The sequence below is a fragment of the Apis cerana genome, linkage group LG16, assembly GCF_029169275.1.
Source record: "Apis cerana isolate GH-2021 linkage group LG16, AcerK_1.0, whole genome shotgun sequence".
Taxonomy (NCBI): domain Eukaryota; kingdom Metazoa; phylum Arthropoda; class Insecta; order Hymenoptera; family Apidae; genus Apis; species Apis cerana.
Window position 1 is genome coordinate 2,208,079 of NC_083867.1, and position 21,461 is coordinate 2,229,539.

Consider the following 21,461-nt stretch of genomic DNA (forward strand, 5'->3'; position numbering starts at 1 on the left):
TAGTTTTATAACTGTTATGTGTTCTATATAATTTAATTTTTCTTACGATAAGTATTGTTAGAATAGATAAGTAACTTTATCCGATATTTATTATTGCTGCAATGTTGTATTATTACACCGTGGAAAAAATAAATTTGGAATATACGATTAATTAAAACGCAATTGTTTTCATGAATCATTCATATTAATGTATATTTAAAATGCAAAAAATATTTTTATTATTAGTAGTTCGTTAGTTTTCGTTTTATAAAATACGAGTTTCTGTTTGAAGAAGAAATGGACAATAGTTGCTTGTCACAATGCTTTTATTGTCTATATTTTATGAATTATGTTGAATCAACAGAATTAAAATAAAATTTAATAAAAAAAAATAATATCCAACTTTAGAAACCATAATTGGTCTCTTGCACACTTTTTTTATGTATCAATAAGTTTTTGCTTTAGCATATTTCTTAATTTAATAGCTTTTCTTTGATTATTTTGAAATATTTGTATCAGATATATTATAATTTTAAAATAATAAAAAGATTATTAAAAAATTGTTTCTATAAAAAACTCTTTTATTGTTTCATGCCGATTATTTACATATAAATACACATGTTTACGATATTTATTTCTCTACAAAATCTGTATTAAAATCATAATCATCAGATGCTGAGATGTTGAATTCTTCGAGTTGACCCGCCAATTTGGTAGCTGCTTTTTCTATAAAATTCAAACGATAAAGCAAAATATATATTGAAGAAATATATTTTTTTTTTTCTAAGAAAAAAAAATAATGTTCTTACCTCTTCTAGCTCGTTCTTTTTTTTCTTTTTTAAATTGCAATTTATTCATTTTATTTAATTTCTGATTACCTTCAATTTCAAAAAGTGGATCTGTTTTCTTTTTTTTTGTTTCATCCATTTTCTTTTTTGACTTTTCCATTTGTTTTTTCTGTTTATTCTGGATTTTAATTTGCTATAAAAATTATTATTACGATATAATTATCTTAATAGGAAATATATATATATTTCGTATGTATAATATGTATAATATGTGTTAACTTACTGCTTGCTTTTGCAATTCAACCTCCATAGCAGATAGAACTGGTCCAGAACTTTCAATTAATAACGAATCAATGGTCTGTTTCTTTGAAGATTCTTCGAAATTATCAAGCATCATTTTTTCTTGTGCAGCAAAACTTTCAATATCGAATTCTTTACTAATTTGGCTAACTATTTCTGCAGATACGTGACATTCCGGTTGTTCTGGAGGAACAGTATAATATCTAAGAAAATAGTTATTATATTTATTAAGTTATTATATTTGATAATCTATAAAATACAATGTTTTATATCTAATTTTTATACCTAATTTTTCCAGAGTTCCAATCTTCCAAAATACTGCGAGCTGCTGCTATTGTATCAGGTATTCCACCTTTTCTGAATTTTCCCATTCTGGTAGCTTTTAAAGCAAAAAATTCATCAGGTGTTGAATATTCTGTTATATTATACATTTCCATTATTTGCGGTTTAGAAACTCTTTTCAAAATAGCAGTTGCAGGTGTGTATGGATCTTTTAGGGATTGAATTTTTACTGCATTTTTTAAAGCTACTGAAGATTCATCTGAATTATCTCCAGGATTAGCAAAAACTATACCTGGAGAATCTAATAATTTTATTTTAGAGTCTAATTGCACTGCTTGCATAGTTTTTGTTACTCCTTAAAATAAAAGAATAAAAAATTATAAAAAAAAACGTATAAACGAACATCATAAAATAAATCTTATAATCTTATAATCTAAATACCTGGAGTACTGCCCACATTACATGCTCTACTACGTTTTAAAGAATTAATAACGCTTGATTTGCCAACATTTGGAAGTCCAACAATTCCAACTCTAATGCTAGTTTTAACATTACCAACATTTCTACAATAATTTGCTAACAGCGACAACAATAATTCAGCACCAAAACAGGTTCCACTTTGTATCATCTTTTCAGTTTTTTTTCCTAATTTTCTTCTACCCAATCTCTTAGCTTGATCTTGAGTGGAAGCTTTAAATGCTACGGCTGGTAAACTACTACGCAAGTACTTTAACCATTGATCTAAATTTTCTCTGGGTACTAAATCTGCTTTATTTAAAACTATTACCAATCTTTTATTTCCTTTTGCAGATTGTACAGCTTCTTCAACCTACAATTTATATAAGTTACCTTATATTTATAATATATCTTATATTTATAATATATTTAATATACCTGTTTACATCTAGTTCCTAAAGGATCTCTAGCATCAACAACTTCAAGAATAACGTCAGCTGCATCTAAAACTTTTTTGAATTCTTTGTAATATGCTTTTAATGAATTTTCCTCTTTAGTTAAAGCATCTTTTATTTTTTCATGTGGTGTATCTATTTCCATCTGTTGATGTTGCTGTTGTTTATTCTCTGCAGCTGAAACTAATCCTTGCAGACCTGTTTTAGCAAGTTCTTCTTGCTTTTTTTGACGTGCAGCTTCACGTTGCTTTTGTTTCTCTTCTTCGTGTTGTTTTCTCATAGCTTCTACTTCTTTAAGAATATCTTCTTTAAAAGGACATTGATTTGGAACTTCAATTATTTTTGGTTTGTCTATAAAACAACACAAAATCATTAACATCTATAATCATAATAATTCAAATATACACTTATAATATTTACTTTTAGGACGTTTCTTTGCTTCTTTTCTTAACTTCCTATTGTGTTCTCGAACTTTTTTCTCAATTTTATACCTTTTTCGAGCTGGCATTCGTTTGCTCGGTTTCTCTATAATAAATAACATAAACAACAAATAAAATAAATATAATAAATAAAACTATAAGAATAATTATAGAAAAGTTATATTTTTTAAAAAAAATATTTTTTAAAAAAATTTAGGATAAACAAAACTTTCAATGTACGTTATAAATTGTATTAATTGGATTAATAATAATTTAACTTACTTAAACAAAATTTCGCCATTTTCTTAAATTTTTTATATTAATTTTCAATATTCATATATAATAACAATAAATTAAAACACCAAAATATATTTCAATACGTCACGTGTAACTAGTAACTAAAAGGTTAGGTTAAAATAGGTTAGGAAAGAATCAGGCCGGTAAACATAAGAATATACAATACATATTGAATATTTGCATGCACTGCATGCAAACATTCATTTGTATTTGATTCGTTTTTTGAAAATTCTGACGTTAATTTTAATTTATATGTATACAATTATTTTTTAATATTGCTAATTTATTAAGAAATCATAAATAAATTCACAAAATTCATTATTTGATTTTAAGAAAAATAAACAGGAAAAAAATTCAAAAATTAGAATGACAATTGATAATAATTTGATCAGATAAAATCCATGAAATTATGTGTCAAGTTATTTGTGCTGCGTCGTTGACAATAAAATGAGAAATTTAAGTAGTTATGTGAGAAACCGAAAATTGTTGAAAGACAGTGAAAGGTGTATTTGTATGCATATGAGAATTCTCACACTTTCATTCTGCTTCGCAAAAACTAGTTGTTCGGCATCATAGAGAAGAGATCGTGGCGGTAAAGTTGGAATGGAAATTCTCATAAATTATTTCGTGCAGTGAAATCGTTGTTTCATAGAATTTTCATTGAACAAGTGATACAATTTCTCTATTCTTATTTTCATGGTAATATCGTTCTCTCATAATAAAAAATATTATTCTTGTGTGAAATTAAATAAAATGTTATATTCAGGCGATAAGTAAGAAATGTTTCTAAGAATTCTTTTTTTAAAAAGATAATAGAAAATACTTTTTTTTTCAAAGAACTTAAAATAAAAGTCTTTCTATTGTTTAGTTAAAGAATAGAAAGATTCATGTCTTTGATTCTATACGATGAATCTTTTTTGCTTAATATTCATTCCACACCTTGCGTGTTTTGTTCGAATTTAAGTATAGAACGATGAGAATAAAAAATTCCGCGTTTAGAATGCGCACATTCGAAAGACGCGTGCCGTCTTTACATTCGATTCATTAGTAGAAAGGTAGTGGGGGTAACGTCGGCTATCGCCGATAGACGGCGTGCGGCGGAGCAGTTCATTTCTGTAATGGCCGCCGTCTGGCGTTGTCGGTGAATCGGTCTCTTTCAGAATCTCGCGAAGAAAAATTTGCACAACATTATCGTTCACGAAAATCCAGTGTACAGCAATCCACGTAACAAGAGGTGTGGTGTTCGCTCGTGCATAGTGCGTATGGTGGTGTATAATTGTGACTTCAGGGTGGACGGTCTATCGAAAAAATTCAAATCGGATGTGCGTGGTGTCCCACTGTTTACTCGACCCACCGATCGTTCAGAGTGGTAGATTAAAAAAATCGTGCTAGTAACAGGAAGAATCGCAGATCGAGATCGCACGATATGCAATCGAACATCATCGATCAACGTCGAGTCGTGTCGGGGTCGCACGATTCCCTCGAACCGACGTTCGCCTTCGGACAGTAAACAAAAGTGACAGCGTGCGGATGCCGTTCGGTCATGCCTCCCGTCTCGTCCGTGTTTGCCGACAGTATTTGACGTCTTGTTCTTCTGCGAGCTCGAATTCCCTCACGTGGTTCAAGGTCTTCTAAAATCAACTTAACGTCACGTTGCCAACAGACCCAGTGAGTTTCACGCCACTTTCGCGATCGAATGTATTATCTCGAGTGTGTTGTCACTGACAGCAACACTGAGCGCGCTTTTCCCGGTTTTCGTTTATGTGTTCTCGTGTATTCTCCAAGGACTTGTCCCAGAATTTTTGACACGAAGAACGTAATATCTTCATAGAGCATAAAAAGGAAATCACTGGATACATCAATCTCAGTTTTGCAGGTATATTATTTCCATTATTATTTTCCTATGCTTTCAAAACACGATGCATCGAATTTTTTATTTTTTTGCAAATAATTTATATTTCTGTATATCAAGTGCTAAAGATGTAACGAAAATGCAAGAGAATCTTTTATTTAAATAGAGTGTCGAGTCTTTTTTATTCCTTATTTAAATATTATTTCAACGGAAGTTTACAACAGAGATTTTTTTAAAATTTAAATGATAAAATTTTTCAAAATTGGAACAAAATATTTGATCTTGACAGCAGAAAAGACTTTCCGCTGTCTAAAAACGCATCAGTCCGCGACAACATTCTACCAATTAAACATAATAAGTCTCTCGTAATTGCGCTTGGTACTTTTATCATAAATTGCGATTCTCGCGTGTGAAAACAGTCATCTGCCGCAACTGGTGGAATAAGAAGTAGCGCTGCTTTGTAAATCAAATTGCCGTGCGCGCTGTCTAATGTATCACTGCGTATACTCGGCCAACCTGCATACATATATCCGCGTTATTTAACAAATCTGTCCGCATTCCCAGGTCTTGAGAACTTGGCATATACATTAGAATGGAACGCCGCATGCATACCGCCAAAATTTTCACTATTTCTCTTGTCTATTCTTTTAACAAACCTTTTTGTATATTGCTAAAAAGATATTTCAATAAAAAGAGATTTCAACAATTTTACTAAATATTCATGAAACCATCATGCTACATTAACTCTATACGGAAGTATATACACTGAGAATATATAAATAGAGAAAGTCTTTAATTTATATCTCTATAAAAGATGTAAGAATAATCGTAATTTGATGGATATATATGATATATTTTAATCCTGTATTATATAAAAGAATAGAAATGAAACTTTTCATGAATTAATTGAATCAGTTAAAAGAATTATTTAGAAATAATTTTCCTATTTATATGCTCGCCTACTCTATCTAATGCGAAGAATTCTTTTTGATTTTAATTCTATATGATGCATCGTTGCAATATCAGAAAGGTTAATTCAATAAATCGCTCTTCATTATTTCCTTTTATTGTGATTTAAATTTTTTGTAATTAAAACTTTGAGCGTTTAATCAATAAATATCAGATTCATTATAATTTGCGGATTTTTTATTTTATAGTATTTATTAAAATAATTTCGTTTTAATTTTCTTTTAATTTAAATAACATCTATGCATCAATTGATTGATTTATTCCTATTTTAACAGGAATTGGATTTTACTTATTTTCATATGATTTTTTTTGCTACTTTTTGTTATCTTAAATAAATGATAATTTTAACAGCACATCATCGAACATTGATATATTACAAAATTTATTGTTTTGTTATAACTGACTAACTTTTGAGAAATATTATAATATAAATTCAGCGTAGTGTATCATTACTTATAAGCGACCTATAAAACTCAGTGAACGATTTAATACTTGGCTATCGTTTCATCGTATTTTGATTTTATTTATCTGTATTTGAATCAAGAAAATTTAACGCTACGGCGAAATTTTGAGATTAAGAATGTCGTATATAGATTTTTATATAAATATGGCGGAATAGAAATTTATAAAACTTAGCATATGAAAGTAAAGTATCACTTTACAGGTCTCTTGTCTTTTATATAACAGGTTTAAGTTACATATCAATAATTTTTGGACAAAATAATTGCTTAATATTTCTTTTACACAAACAATATTTATAAAAACACTTTTTTTCTAAAATTTTTTTCTTAAAGGATATTTTACTTAGAAAAAACACATTTGTATGTTATTAAGAGCAAATTTGTGAAACATCTTAGAATACATGTATTAAAATTCCATTTATATAAATTTGTCAGAACAAATAATACACAAAATTTACGCGATCAAGCTGTTTATACGAGAAATTATGATTTTAACGTTAATATGAAAAGATTTTACAATTCGTTTTCTCTAAAATACATGATATTAAATATTAAAAATTTAGAAACAATTTTGAAAGTTACAAATAAATAAATAATTTTCTAATTTTTTATTTATTTTGTATGAAAGATAGATTTCACATTTTTAATAATATCATAAAAAGTGGAATGATAGCATTTCGACGATAATAAGAAAGGAAAATTCAGATAATCAAGTTCGTGTCATGCGCAACGGATCTCGCAACAGCAATTAAAAGCGAAAAATTTCCAAAAGTTCCATCATTTTTGTAACATGCGCGTATCTTTTCCAGAAAAGCTGAAGTCTCCTTCCGTATTTCGAGAACGCTCGAAGAGGAGAAGAGAGATGTGCCAACTTCCGTCGCTGCGGATGTTCCACGTGCTCCCCGAGTTCATCGACGCCTTGTCGCACTGCGTCCCGTGCTAGGGCCATGTCCTAGCGACACGTTCGACGCGTGACCCACCCACTGCCAGAAACAGAGACTCCGCGTATACGAACAATAGCCGAACAAATTAAAATTCTTAAATGTGATCCCTCGCACACTCGCGCGCTTGTGATCGAACTCCCTGAACCTGATCATCCCTGAGATGCCGGGCCACCGCCCCGAGGACGCAGCTCGTCGCCTCGAGTGTCTTCCTCGTCGAGTGGCCACGCTCCTTTGAATGCAACAGTATTCGGGCGCGCGACACTGAGAGGCCAGCCACAAGACTGATACCAATCCGTGTAATGCGGCGCGCAGAGGCGGCGACCTTCCGTCCCGATTCAAGCTGCTCAATCTTCCCGCAATAACGGCGAAAATGTTCGGCAAGGTGCCACCCTCGAACACACCAGGGCCACCTACGGCGAACGATGGAACGTCGAAATCGTGCGCCAGGCCGACGGCCACCACTTGCCTGCCTTGTTTCTCGGTGGACGAGGCCCCACCCATCCTCAGCGACGAGAAGTCGAAGCCTTGGAGGCCCAAGGAAAACGTGCCCGCGGTGGTCTCGGAGGCGCCTTCCACGGGGATCGAGGATAAACAGAAGCTGTGGAGATCCAAGGAGAGTTGCAACGCGTCCGCGATGTCGGAGCCACCGTGCATCACGGACGACAAGTCGAAGCCGAAGAGGGCGAAGGAAGGATCGTGTTCCTCGAACGAGTGTCCCGAGGACAGGTCGAAATGCTGGTGGCCCAAGGAGGCCGCCAACGAGCCATCCTCGACCGAGGATAAACCGAAAGTGAGGAGATGCAGGGAGATGTGCGCGTCGTCCGAGTGCCACCTCGCCGTGGACGACAAGTCCAACTTTTCTTCCCAATCCGAGGTGAGCAGAGCCGAGGCGACCGGCTGCTCGGTCGCCAAGAACTGCTCCAAATACTCGAAGGAGGCAGGCCACGGGAGGCTGAAGAGCCTGGCCAGCCACAAGTGCTCGTCGAACTCGAATTGCGTCAACTTGGCGAAATCCAACAACTGCGCGCCGGCCTCGAAGTCGCAAAGGGTACTGTGTTCCACCAGCCTGGGCAATCTGAACGTGGACAGCAGTGTGGGTAGCCCGAGGGATTCCTCGAAGCTGGTGAAGAAACACGGTGGTCTGAACCGCGAGTTTCTCACCGGTAAGGAGCAGCATTTGCCTGGAAAGTCTGTTTCTCAGAGGCAGGTCGGCCAAGTTGCAGGAGGGGCCAAGTCTGGCAGCAGGTCTTCCGATGCGGGCCATCGGCCCTCCGATTCCAACGACGAGGCTGCCAACTCGTCGATGGACTACACCGCCATTTCTGTGATCCAGTCGACCGACGAGCCCTGCCAGAAGTCCAAGTACCACGCGAGTGAGAACGTGGACATCGTGGACATGGTCGTCTCGGCAACTTCCGCCACCTGCGAGCAAAGAAACTGCAGGGGAGATTTTGCCACCTCGACACCTGCCAAGGATTGGATGAAGTCTAACGGTGACGCGTTGCAGCAGAGCTGCGTTTCCTGTCTGCCCCAGGATCTTCCTACGGAGCTGCAGCTGTCCTCGCCGAGGAATTACAGGGAGAAGTGCCGTGACCCGTGGCGGCCCACCGAAATGGAGAGCAATATTTGCAACCTGAACGTGTGCCCCGGTGATGCGCATCAGGATACGAGCACGAAGAGGAGGACGGGCGCTTCCTGTCAGGCGTTGAGGCACGCGGTCGCCTCGTTGAACCGATTGGACGATTTTTATATGGAGAAGATCGGCGCTGGCTTCTTCTCGGAGGTCTTCAAGGTAGGATTCCATTTTTTTTTCGTTTTTAGTTCTTATTAGTTCTTCGAGGTTTTCAATTATTCGGTATAAATGAACGATGACGTTTATATTACAGTTGTGATAATGTGATAATGCGAATATACAGAGGGTTTTGATATGATTGGGTAGAAAGTGATTTCTCATAAGAAAAGAAAAATCGAAGATTGGTTAATTCTTGATTGGGTACGAATAATATTTGTCGATTAAGTGAGAAAATTCTTCCATATCTTTTACTTGGTTTACTTAGTAGAATTACCTTTTATATGTAGTATTTGTATTCGTATTTAATTGAGAATTAATCAATTTTACTTTCGTTTGTTTTGCTTGGAAATAAAGTTTCAAATGAAAAGAATTTTTTTTCCTTTTTTTCATGAAAAATGACTTGGTTTTTCATGATAAATCATCCTCTGTTGTATCGCGAATAACGGAACGTATAATCTATATGGTTTAAACATAAAATTCACCGAAATAAAACCGTTGTCCAGGCAGATTGGACTTACTATAATAGAATAATATGTTCAGTCATGCTGAACGTAGAACCGCAAAGGGTTAATATCTAGAGCATTATTTGTTACGAAAATGGTACAGATTTTAAATTGGTATTATTACATTATATAATTCTTTTTTATGGATCTTTCATTTTTATTACGTTCCATATTATTTAATTATGAAAAATAGTAGTAACCATTTACATCATATTTGATTTGTTCTTAATAAAATTTTAATACTTGAAGATTTTTTAAACGAATACATTTGTGTTTGGTACACTATATTTTCTCGATAAAATATCAGGTTAAGATTCTTTCACATGTTTTAATTTTTGCCAGTGTGAAACAAATATCATCATTATGTGATCTTCTTATCTATCTTTCTAAATCTTTTTTAAGAATATTTTATAATGCAGTTACTGCTTTTTTTATTTTTTATTGAAGATAATAAGCGTTTTAATCATTCTTTTTGAGAAAATATTATATTTTACTGCTATTTAGCATCAAAAATAAAAAAACTCTGTTTATATCTTTTTTACTGTTATTATCTTCTTCCATATTTAAACAATATTTACATAATATACATAATAAATTTTGAATACTGTGACAAAATCATTAATTTAACCTCATTAAATTTTATCTTATTTGATTTTTACTTGTTTCTTAACAATACTATTGTTCAATATTAATGTGGATATTAATTGAAAAATTATTATTTATACATTGAAAAATTCTATTCATTAAAAATCCTTTAAAGAAACCGAAGAAAGAAAGATATATTCAGAATTTAATTAAATATTCTTTTTTATAGTAATGAAATATCTAATACTCAAAAGATAACAAATATAATGCACACGATAGATTAGATAAGTTTTATATCAAATTGTAAATATTTAATATTTTTATAAAATTCGATTATTCTTAATGAAATCGAGAAAAGCAATATAATCCCAAAGTTTATTTTAAATTAATCGTTCGAAACACTTTTGATTCGCGGCTATGTTTCGTAATGAAATTACTATCACGAACGTTACACGTTGTATTTGTTAGAAACTTCTCGATTCGGCGGAGGAATTTGCAATTAGAATACTAAATATAACTTTTCATTTTTTTTCTCTATTATTATTTTTTTTTTTTTTACATATATATATATATATATTATGCATCGAGTGTAAACATTTATTAATTGGAAATAATGTTATCCAGTTGATTCACTTCGACGATGATTAAATATCGATGAATGCATTCAATAATTCTAAGGCTTACTCGTATTAATACCATTCTTAATCGTGTGATTATTCGTTGTTAATACGTGTGCAATTAATTTCCTCTCGGTAATTTCTATGATTGATAAGTGAATTTCAATTTATATTGGTTTCCTTTTTATACAAATCTTCGATTTTCTAATCGATTGACCTTCTTTTCGTCGAAATCAGCTAACAACTCTAGTAATTTTGATTTTTATTCGAGCATCAGTTGCTAGGAATCGACTTTTTTTTTATCCCCCCCCTCCATTAAAAATTTTTTCTCCGTAATTTTCAAGGTGAATTTTATTTATCTCGGTTTCGTGTACAAATCGATTATCACGCTTCACCTTTTCTTCGACGAAAGTAAACTTGCAGCGCTAGTGACCCCTAGTGATTTCAATTTTCATTTAAATTCTCGCCGCGAAGTGTTGACTTTTAGAATTATATTTTTAGTTTTCTATTTAAAATGGAATTTAATTTTTAAATAAAATGATTGAACCGTCCTCTATATTGATCTGTCCTCTAAAAAGTCAAATTTCATATTTTTGTAATGTAAAATTCAAGCCGATATTTTATAATTATTTTTCAACTTTTGCCTACGAATCCTAATTTTTACTAAGATAAATATCGTAATAATATAATAAAATAATTATTCACTAATCATGGGTTTTATCATTTTATTTAAAATTTTTATTTAAAATTTGATTGTTACTCGAGTTCCTTTTCGTTTTTTTTTTTTTCCTACATAGAAAATACTTGAGAATCTGCTGCACGGTAAATTAATAATAATACCATCGTAAACGGGAGGATAAATTGTCATTGAGATAACGGTTCCCAGTCGGAGAAAATGGCATTTAACCATATAGAAAGCTTCTCCGTATATGGTACAACCAATAATCAATGCCGAAGCCAATTTAACTAAGTGCCGTGTCGTATTTTTTCCATATATTTTTATTTATCGATCAATCAGTTAAGATCATTGAATTTAATTTGATTTAGAATTAAAGAAATAGAGACGAGGATTTCCAAGTTAATGCAATTAACTTCTAATTAATTTCGTAGAACGTGATAATAATTGATAATAATAATTGATAAATCGTTTGCTACAATGGAGAAATATTCTTTTGTATAAATAAAATGAATATTACATTACGTAAGATATCTATATAATAATGATGGCTGTGCACTATTAGATAAGATAGAATAACAATAAGAAATTGATTGGAGAGAGAAAAAGAGTTTGTGAATTTTTAATAATAGTCGATAAATGTTGAAAAAAGATTTAGTAAACATGGATTTTAATAAAATTTTCAAAGTTATAAACAATTTTTTTAAATGTTATTATTTATATTATGGATATATATTATATTATTAATATATTCATGGGATATCTTTGAAAAATTGATTTTAAAAAGCTAAAAAAAAATTGATACACGAAAATGTCCATTATGATATATTTTATTTATTATAAATTGAAATTTGCATTAGATGAAGAAAGACGGAAAGAGAATAAGAGGATGGTATGACGGAGATAAAGCTGTCTCACTCTATCCCCATCCTCCTATTTTATCTAATACCAACTTAAAATACCTGTAACCTCAATAAGGCCTCAACCAATATTTTTCTGTTTATTTTGACGATTAAAATCGACAAATATATTAATATCTTATTTGTAAACATTTACAAATTTCATAAATCAAACAACTATTGATATTTTTAAATCACATCAACAACTTATTCACACATTTTTCACAAAGATTGAAATATGTTCTATATCTTGCTGGTAAGTTGGCACTTTGAAGATATGGCCGGTCTTCCAAATGTAACACACATTTACGTATATTGGTGGTAGTTAATAGTTCAGCCAATTATAAGAATACGTGTGACTCGGCTGGACGTTGTGTGAGTTGGCTTATCTCGTTAGACTACATATATTTTTCCAAGTGCCACCTTACCAGCAAAGCCCAATACAAAATGTTCAATTTACATTCGCACGAACAAAATGTTCATAACGATGTGACATAACGATACGTATAGCCACATTTGCATGAATCACGATCTTTCTTCTTCCAAAGGAATTCGTTATCCGCGATTTCATGAAAAATCGGTCTCTATCTCGATTGGTCAAGGTTGGTTACGTCCCATCGACTTTTTATGCACCTAGAGCATCCTTTCGGTATTCTGTGTGTGTAAACGTTAAGCTGCTTCGTGACAGATTATTATTTATTCGTGTTATGGAATTTTTTACGCGCTGTTTGAACGTTTAGATCGTTTAGAGTCCTTTTAACGTCAGCCAGGGGAATGACGCAGAAGTTTTTTTTTGCAGTTTGCTCGATATTCAAATCTTGGAAGTTGTTCTTTATGTTTAAGAATTGTTGTGTAACAGTTAATGTGGAAAATTCGTGGAAAATCTTGGCGTTAAGTTTGTTATATTTGTAAATTTAAAGATTACTCTATAAAGCGATATCTTATTTAAATCGTAAAATTCGTGAGCGTAATAAGATTTCTGATTCAAAAATATAATTACGGAATATATTTTCTTACATTATTTTTAATGAACATTTTCATGCTATGAAATTCTTACGATCATACGAATAATATTATTAAATAACACGAAATGTAATTTGATCTAAATAATTAGTGTGTAAAAATTTTTTTAAATTTCTTTTTTGATTTAAAAGAGATAAAAATAGATATATATCGATAAATATGCTTTAATACAGATGGTACAAGTTGACAAAGCATGAAAAAGCAAATAAAAATTACGTTTCATATTAATATTTTATATAAAACTATTAAAATCTGAATTTGATCAATAAATTTTTTAATACCATTATTTGTTAAAAAATTACTAAATTGTCAAATTTATAAAATCAATTTTCACTAAATAAATATATTTACATTTTATATTATCATTTTACGAGAATTTTTAATTTACAAATTTGTATTATAAACACCCAATTTTACAATTTTTAACATATCAATTTATAATGTCGAATAAAAATTAAAAAATAAGTTTAGAAGGAGTACTTGAAAGAAAACAAAAAAATTATAATTGTTTTAATTTCCCAAATATCGTCTAAATTGCGGAGATCAGATAAATTTTTCTTTTACATTGTGAAGAAAATTTCAATTTGTTCGTTTCACACTAATATACATATACGCGATAAGGAAGAAGTAGGTTTCAGTTCGCACGTACTTAGATCCACTGTTCAGGAAGGATGCTATAAGTCACAATTTCCTCTTCGTCCGCAACCACTTCCTTTATTGCACGTTCTTCAGCCTCTATCTTCCACCACTATTAACCGGTGCTTTTCTTATCCGTGCATCTAGCACCGTCGTTTCTCTCTCTCTTTCGCACACATACTCACACGCTTTTCTCTTCCACGTGATCAAGAAATACCCTGCAAGCGTTTTCGACCGTATATACTTGCTATTCTGCAGCACTCGATGAAAAGTCGGTCCACTTCCGGTGCGGGTAACAAAACCTGCAATTTGCCAGAGTTCGTGAATGGCAGCTCGTCGATGATCACTTTCTCGTTTAAATATATCGAGAGAATTCGAAAATATCATTCGTATTCTATTATCCGAACTTTATTTGCATATATTTCTACTTGCAACAATATAGACGTTTTCTTTGGCACGGCAATTTGGAATTGACATTGGATACGGTTTATAAATGAAATCGAAAATACTTAAGAAATTAGAAAGTGGTGAGAGTAGAGTTGACAAAAAAATATATTACTAGGAAATTTATAATTACTGGAATTAAGAAATACAAGGGTGAAATTATTTGCATGGTACACATTCGTCGAGTGCATCGTTCAATAGAAGAAGTTTAACTTTTTAACGATGGAATTTTATTTTGAAAGCAAAGCAAAAATCAATAATTTTATAATTATTAATTTTATCGTGTTTTATACTATTCAAATTGTAAATCGCCAAAATAGCTATATTATTACATCACGATTCAATGATTCAATTTTAATTTTACACAATAGATATATTTATTTGCATTTTTATAAAGATATTTTATTTTTTCATAATATCAAAAATGAAAATACATACTTATGATTTGTCTATTCAAAAGAAATACTAATTTTGTTCGTATTTCGGGATCAGTATTATTAAATACAATCGTGAATTGGAAGTGTTTACAAACAACCGAGTGAGTGTTCGACAAAGATCGTCTCGAAACACGATTCGAATTCTCGAGATCTCGAGAATCTTGATATTCACGTGTCACGTGATACTTTCGAGAACCCGAGCCGACCCGATCTGACCCGAACCGAACCGAACCGAGTATCGGGTACCCGAGATTTTCGGATTCTCGCACACCTCTAGTGTCGTCGGAAGCTATCGAACTCGAGAACCTTGAGAGTCGTCGTTTCTCGCCGGTTAGATACGATATAAATAGGTCAACAGGAAATTGAGTACGGCCTGCAGAGTGACGACGGCGATTCCTACGGTCGATGTATTGCGAGCGTTCCGTTTAAAAATAAATCCACCGCCTCTGGAGGGTCCTTGCAATTTGTACCGTAGGTCAAAGTCTTTTGAACTCTGGCTCCCGGAGCGTCGAGTTACAATGTACACATTATCGACGTTGTCCATCACTTTCTATTAACGAAGTTGTAAAAAGCGTTTCTTTTTTTTTTTATTGGTATTTAAATAGGGTTTATATAGTCATATATGCAAATGAGATATTTGTAACCATTATTATGCCTCTTTTGTGGCTTTAAGTTTTAGTTTAAATCGTAATAAACGAAAGATAATATTTTAAATGAATTTTAATACTAGAATTATTAATATAAACGTAATATGTATCTTATACATATATGAATAAAAACTAATATTAATTTTGGCAGGAACACTTGCCAATTTTGTAATAATAACAAACACAAAAATTTAAAACTAGTCAATTTGACTTGTTTTTACATTTATTTATGCATTTTATCCCCCGAGATGAATAGATTAGAATTAAAAATAACATAAATAGAGATAAATCAACAAGAGATAATAATTTTTTTTTAATGTTACGTAAAAACTAAAAATAAAAAGAATATAATAAAAAATATGAAAAAAAAATTCTATATTAATCTATATTTTCACTTTTATCACTAAGTGTATACATTTTATATCATCGTGATAATATTATCAATATTGCAATCACTGGATTAAATGATAATAAAGATAGTCTGATAACGAAAAGATATAAGAATTGCCCTTTATAATTTCTAGACGAATAATCCAGAATTTAATTCAAAATTCAAATAATTATATCTACAATTATTTCCTTATTCAATGCATATTTCTTTGAATCAAGATATCCTAAAAGTGATATTTTAGGAACATGCAAAATATACAAATTAAAATTATTTATATATCGAGATTAGATTAGGTTAGATTCATTTTTGTAGAAAATGATTATAATTTTCCTTTTTAGCAAAAATCAAAATGTAACGAAAATATACAAAAATTTGCTTCAAATGCTGTATATACCTTACCTTTTTTATTCTTCGTTCGAATGTGTGTCGGCACGGCATCGAAACTTTACCAGGTCATTATACCTCTCCTTCGAGAATGGATGCTCGACGCTCGAGGTCGTGTCCTTGGATCTTCGTTACGCGAGATACGATGCGGAGTCAATTGGCGCGAAAGTTCCAGCATGGTGAAAGTCACGAAAGTCGATCAAAGGAATTGAGAAAAATTGGGAAGGATTCACATTGAGTGGAACGCGTTTCGGAGGTCACGAGTCAGTTCCTTGGCAACGACATCTAGTATCGCATGACTGGAACCCTTCGCACTTTGGCAAACGACTTCCTTCGCTCGATCCACGATACTCTGTTACAAAGAATTTTCATCGACTAGCTCGCCTTTATTTATTGCGTGGATTCCCAACTTGTGAGCCGTGAGACCACACGGAAGATTCTTTACCCGTTTTCGTTCGCGTATTTGTTGGATTAGGAAATTTTAGAATTAAATTTTCTACAATTAAAATTAAAATTTTTAATATTTAGTTAGTACGCAATAAGGAAATTTATCCAATTCGAAATTTATGATTTTAATGAAAGTTTGTTTATATACAGGAATGTAATGTATATAGTGTTTTTTAATTAATCAGACTTAAGACAATCGTAAATTGGCTTCTTAGGGATCGTTGATTATTTTTATTCGTATTTCATATGTATATATATATATATATTTATTCATTATTATTAGAGAATTTTATAATTACGTATCAAATATATTACAAGAAAATTTAATTATCTGATTTAAACCTGAAATTTTTAATTTTAATTAAAATTTGTGTATATGAAAAACATATAATAAAATTTCTCAATTTATGAAATAACTTTAAGGAAGTTGAAAAATAATCTCTGGGAATCGGTATAATTATTTTTATTCGTAATTGTTTCTATAGAAAGTTCAATGAAATTGATTTTAATCAATAACAGTACATATATTTTGCACATATAAGTTTGGCAAAATAATTCTTCGTCTATTTATTTGAATATTATACAATAAATTATATTAATTACAATACAGAAAGAATATTCGATTTTACACAAGTATTAAATATTTTATATTCAATTTTTAAAATTTCATACTTATTTTATTAAAAATTCACTTTTATAATGTAATTATTACGTTTTATGTAAATGTAATTATAAGAACAAAAAGGGGATTTTTAGTAGAGGTTGAGAAACGCTGAACTGATACAATCTCTCTCTCTCTTTCTCTCTATCGACGCATCGCTAGAGAGAAGTGTACCTCGCGTACAATGTTGCATTCCTGTGACGGAACTCGATTTATATTTCGAAGCAAGGAATTTTATCTATCGCCTTAATCGTAGCAACACTGGTTTCTCGACGTGGCCGTGTCAATTCGACCAATCATTGTTGCACGCTCTCTACAACATCTGGACAACCAGTTCTCGTTCCATTGAATCAACAGAAACGTGTTGCGTTATATCTTCCTGAATGTTTACAGCAAGGTCGTAAAACCAACTTTTAGCTACGATATTCCGTATTTAATTAAGGATCTTGTTACACCACCAATATTTTGTATGTAATTTATATACATTGTCCAAGTTATCCTTTCAGCTGTTCGAAATGTCAGTTTCAAACATCCGTTACAGTAATTCGATTTTTATATATTTCATGTTTATCGTCGCGCTTTTGGCGGGTAATTTGAATTCGCTTCGTCTTTGATTTTTTTTTTATTGTTATAGAAAAATTTTGGATTATTTATCGAGGCTTTCGTTACATATGCAATTACTTGCAACGAGAATTTTTATTTTATATTTAATATTTCATTCAAATCTTTCTATAATAATCATCGTCAAGAAGTTATTACATAAGGAAAATAAATAACGAAATTCCAGTTCTAAGATTCGATGGTGATAAATGCGTGTAATCGCAAACGAAAAAGTTGTGATAATTAATAAATCCATTGTAAAAAGACAAATTGTCACTTTCTTCGTTTGCATACCGAAGAAAAGTATCTTTCACAGCCGAATCCTTCTCTTCGCTTGATTACGAAATCATAATATTTGGAATAATGTCAAACGTGAAACGATTGTTTCGCAATTGCAAAAGAGTCTAGAACAATCGAGCCGTCCATGACCGTTTTCGAACGATGTATAACAACGTGTTCCACGACTGATAACCAATGGATTTCCAAGTTTCTCCCCGAGATCAATACTTTCGAAACATACTTTTCGAAATTATCTCCTCACGAGCGTAATTCGATCAAGTATATAAACCCCTTATCTCTTACATCTGTTGATATATTCGCGTACTTTGCATATACAGGAAGTAATAATGTTACAGATCCAAGAAAACTCCCCAAGATCATAATTTCATTCAATTTTCTATTCAAACTTTCGCAAGTCGGGACAAAAGTCTATTCTGACTCGAGTTTGTTTATCCAGATGCATCATAAAAAAGTTTTCAACTTAAAAAAAAGGATTTCGAAAAAAGGATTAATCTTACCAATTACGTATATGATAATTCATGAAAGTTTCTCAAGCGGATATTGAAAATTTTCGAGCGACTTACGCACAGTTCTCACGTTCCTTTCCTCCTTCTCTTTCTTCTTCCTCGAGAGGAGGTCAATAGAATGTAATTAAAAAAAAAGAAAAAAAAAATACAGCACACCAGCTGACAAATGCGTTTAATCGACGGAGGAGATTTCTCTCTTTCTCGGCTTTCTCGATCGTGATCCAACGGTGACTCTCAGAAATTGAACGAAACCGTGGCTCCTACCGAGGAAAGAGGAAAACAGCCGCGAAAGTGGAGGAGTTAACGGGGTGAGTGAGTGAGAGAGAGAGAGAGAGAACGAAAAGATCTATTTTTGCCTGATATCTCTCCTTCTCTCTCCCCTTCCTCCTCGACGAATCCGAAATTTTTCACTCACCTCGTTCAAATCGTTCACCATCTTGTCCAGCGATGGAGCTAGAGTTCAACATACGTGATATATCCGAGTGCATTAGAATGAATATAAACAGAAATCATGATTATTTTGATTTACTTAATTATAGGCGGTGGTCAGAATCTTTATAATTTTATTTTAATTTTCTTCAAAAAATAATATTTGATACGATATTTATTACTTAATTCGAATTTGAAAACGTGTAAAAATACGCAATAAATACCAAAGAAAAAAAAATATTGTTTTATAAGACGAATAATTATATAGATTCTATGGTATAATTAGATGAAGATGGAAAAAAATTGATTTTAAATGAACGAATAAAAATTTGAAATCCTCGAAAATAGCTAGTCTTTCTCTTCAAAAATCCAATTCCAATTCTGTTCCAACGTATAATTTTATCGTATTCACGATCGACAAGATAATAAAGAGGGAAAAAAACGAAGTTATAATTCAACGCGTGAAATCAGAACTATATTTAAAAAATTCTCAGGAATCCTCTTGTTCCCATAATCTAATAGATATAAAGAGATATAAAAACGATGCCAAGTAGTTAAACAAAGATTCTTTGAAAGTAATCTTTAATCGATAATCACGAATGATTTCTTTCTAAATAATTCTTTTTTTTTTTTTTTTTTTTAAGTGGCGTCGATCTTGTTCTCCACTTTCTAAAACTATACTCTCTTTATTTATTGTACAATATTATTTTTTCGAACGAAAAGAATTAATTAATACTTTAAGGAGAATATCCATTAATATCCATTTATTTTCTTAAAATATACAATGTGTCATTTTTAGTTGTTCAGTTGTGCAACTCCTCCACGAAAACCTTGAAACGAAATTATCGTCTTTATCAACTTACATTATCTCGATGACTTTATAAATGCTTCATAAAGCGTATTTCATTGTGTCGTTTTTTTTTATCAACTCGAGCGCAAGAAACGTAGTTGCGTGTCGTGTGCGATCCTCGACCGCGCATCGTCCTTGTAGAAAATTCCGTGTCGCGTACAACGCTGCTGCTCCTCTATTCGACAACGAGGAGCACTTTCATCGTTTTTCTCGAAAAACTAACCATTTAGAATCGTTCTTTCGCGTTTCTTCCTGTTTCTGTTGCCAGCACGTCGCCATTTGTTGCACAATAATGTTAATGTTAAAATAAATTTTCCTTCGATGTTTCATTTTATTTGCCTAATTTTTATGAACTTTTTTTCTTTTCCTTTGTTTTGCATTCAAGGCCACGTGAATGTCACGTTCCCATTTGAGAACGAAAAGAGGAGAAGGAATAATATTTCCAGATGAAACAATATTCAAATGTTTTTTTTCTTGTACATTTATAAATATTTATATCAAATTTATTTATTATTAATATAACACGTATATGAAATTGAAATTAAATTAAATTTCTATTTAAATATATATATATATGTCGAGGATGAAAAAAAAAACTGGAAAATTGAAAAAAGATATTAAAATTGCCGCAGCAGAGAAACTTTTCCCCATCCAAACTCCTCGGATTAGACGAACGCCTCGCGCGTTTTCGTAACTCGCGTGCTACATTATGAAAATTTTCTCGCCGTATTCTAGGCAAACACCGCGGTTTTCTCGTCTAACCTCGACACTTTCCTTATTTCTAATTCCGTCGACGTGAATAAAATGAAATTGGCCGAGACGCGCTCGCCATTCGCTCTCCTTGCAAAACCTATTTGAATTTTACGTAACTCGCTAATTATACGGCTGGAATTTTCTTGGAAGAGTGCTAAAATCTTCTTCCTTATTTTCGAACGTTATCGAACGTTATCTCGCTTTTCGATTAATTTGAGAAATACGTTGCGTACGCACACAGGTTGTTGCGCTCGCTTTATCCATTTATTATTATTTTTCAAACGTATCAATCGTTTGAAAGGTTTTTTTTTTACAATCCGCGTGAAAGTGAGTTAAAAATGCCTCGTTAATTATTCGAGTTTTACAATTTTTATGTACGAATAAAAATTTTGGAAATAGTTGGAAAAATCTGAGATTGATCAATTTCACCTGGTTCGACATTTATATTATTTATATATTTATATATTATATATTAAAAAAGTTATAACGTATTAAATTAATTGCATCGTAATTGCACGAGTGGAAGAGTGGTTAAACGCGTAAATTGAGTTAGGTTAGATCGATCCGACTTGGTTTGGTAATTCTAATTGTAAAAAGATTTATATATAAATTATACGATGCTCGAGTAGTAAAACAGGTTGTATTACATAAGTAAGATTAAATTAGGTCAATTAATTGA

General features: G+C 31.9%; 2 protein-coding genes and 1 long non-coding RNA gene across 3 annotated transcripts in view; 1 reads left to right on the forward strand and 2 right to left on the reverse strand.

The window, feature by feature from the left end:
- Nucleotides 1-539: 539 nt before the first annotated feature.
- Nucleotides 540-3,118, reverse strand: LOC108000262 (guanine nucleotide-binding protein-like 3 homolog). Its single transcript, XM_017060491.3, has 8 exons — nucleotides 2,962-3,118; nucleotides 2,681-2,785; nucleotides 2,244-2,611; nucleotides 1,791-2,178; nucleotides 1,353-1,704; nucleotides 1,051-1,270; nucleotides 789-960; nucleotides 540-705 (listed from the first exon to the last, which is right to left on the reverse strand). Exons 1-8 carry the CDS (start codon nucleotides 2,978-2,980, stop codon nucleotides 611-613), a joined length of 1,719 nt encoding a protein of 572 aa, XP_016915980.1. The 5' UTR covers nucleotides 2,981-3,118; the 3' UTR covers nucleotides 540-610.
- Nucleotides 3,119-4,042: 924 nt separating this feature from the next.
- LOC108000440 (uncharacterized) overlaps nucleotides 4,043-21,461 on the forward strand; it is a 50,511-nt gene continuing 33,092 nt past the window's right edge. Inside the window, exons 1-2 of the mRNA XM_017060752.3 lie at nucleotides 4,043-4,852; nucleotides 7,068-8,994. Coding sequence (XP_016916241.1) covers nucleotides 7,573-8,994 — 1,422 coding nt within the window. The 5' untranslated portion in view covers nucleotides 4,043-4,852; nucleotides 7,068-7,572. The remainder of the gene's footprint in view (nucleotides 4,853-7,067; nucleotides 8,995-21,461) is intronic.
- LOC133667468 (uncharacterized) lies at nucleotides 13,780-16,819 on the reverse strand. Its single transcript, XR_009833018.1, has 2 exons — nucleotides 16,252-16,819; nucleotides 13,780-14,235 (listed from the first exon to the last, which is right to left on the reverse strand). It is a non-coding gene; the product is annotated as an uncharacterized LOC133667468 (long non-coding RNA).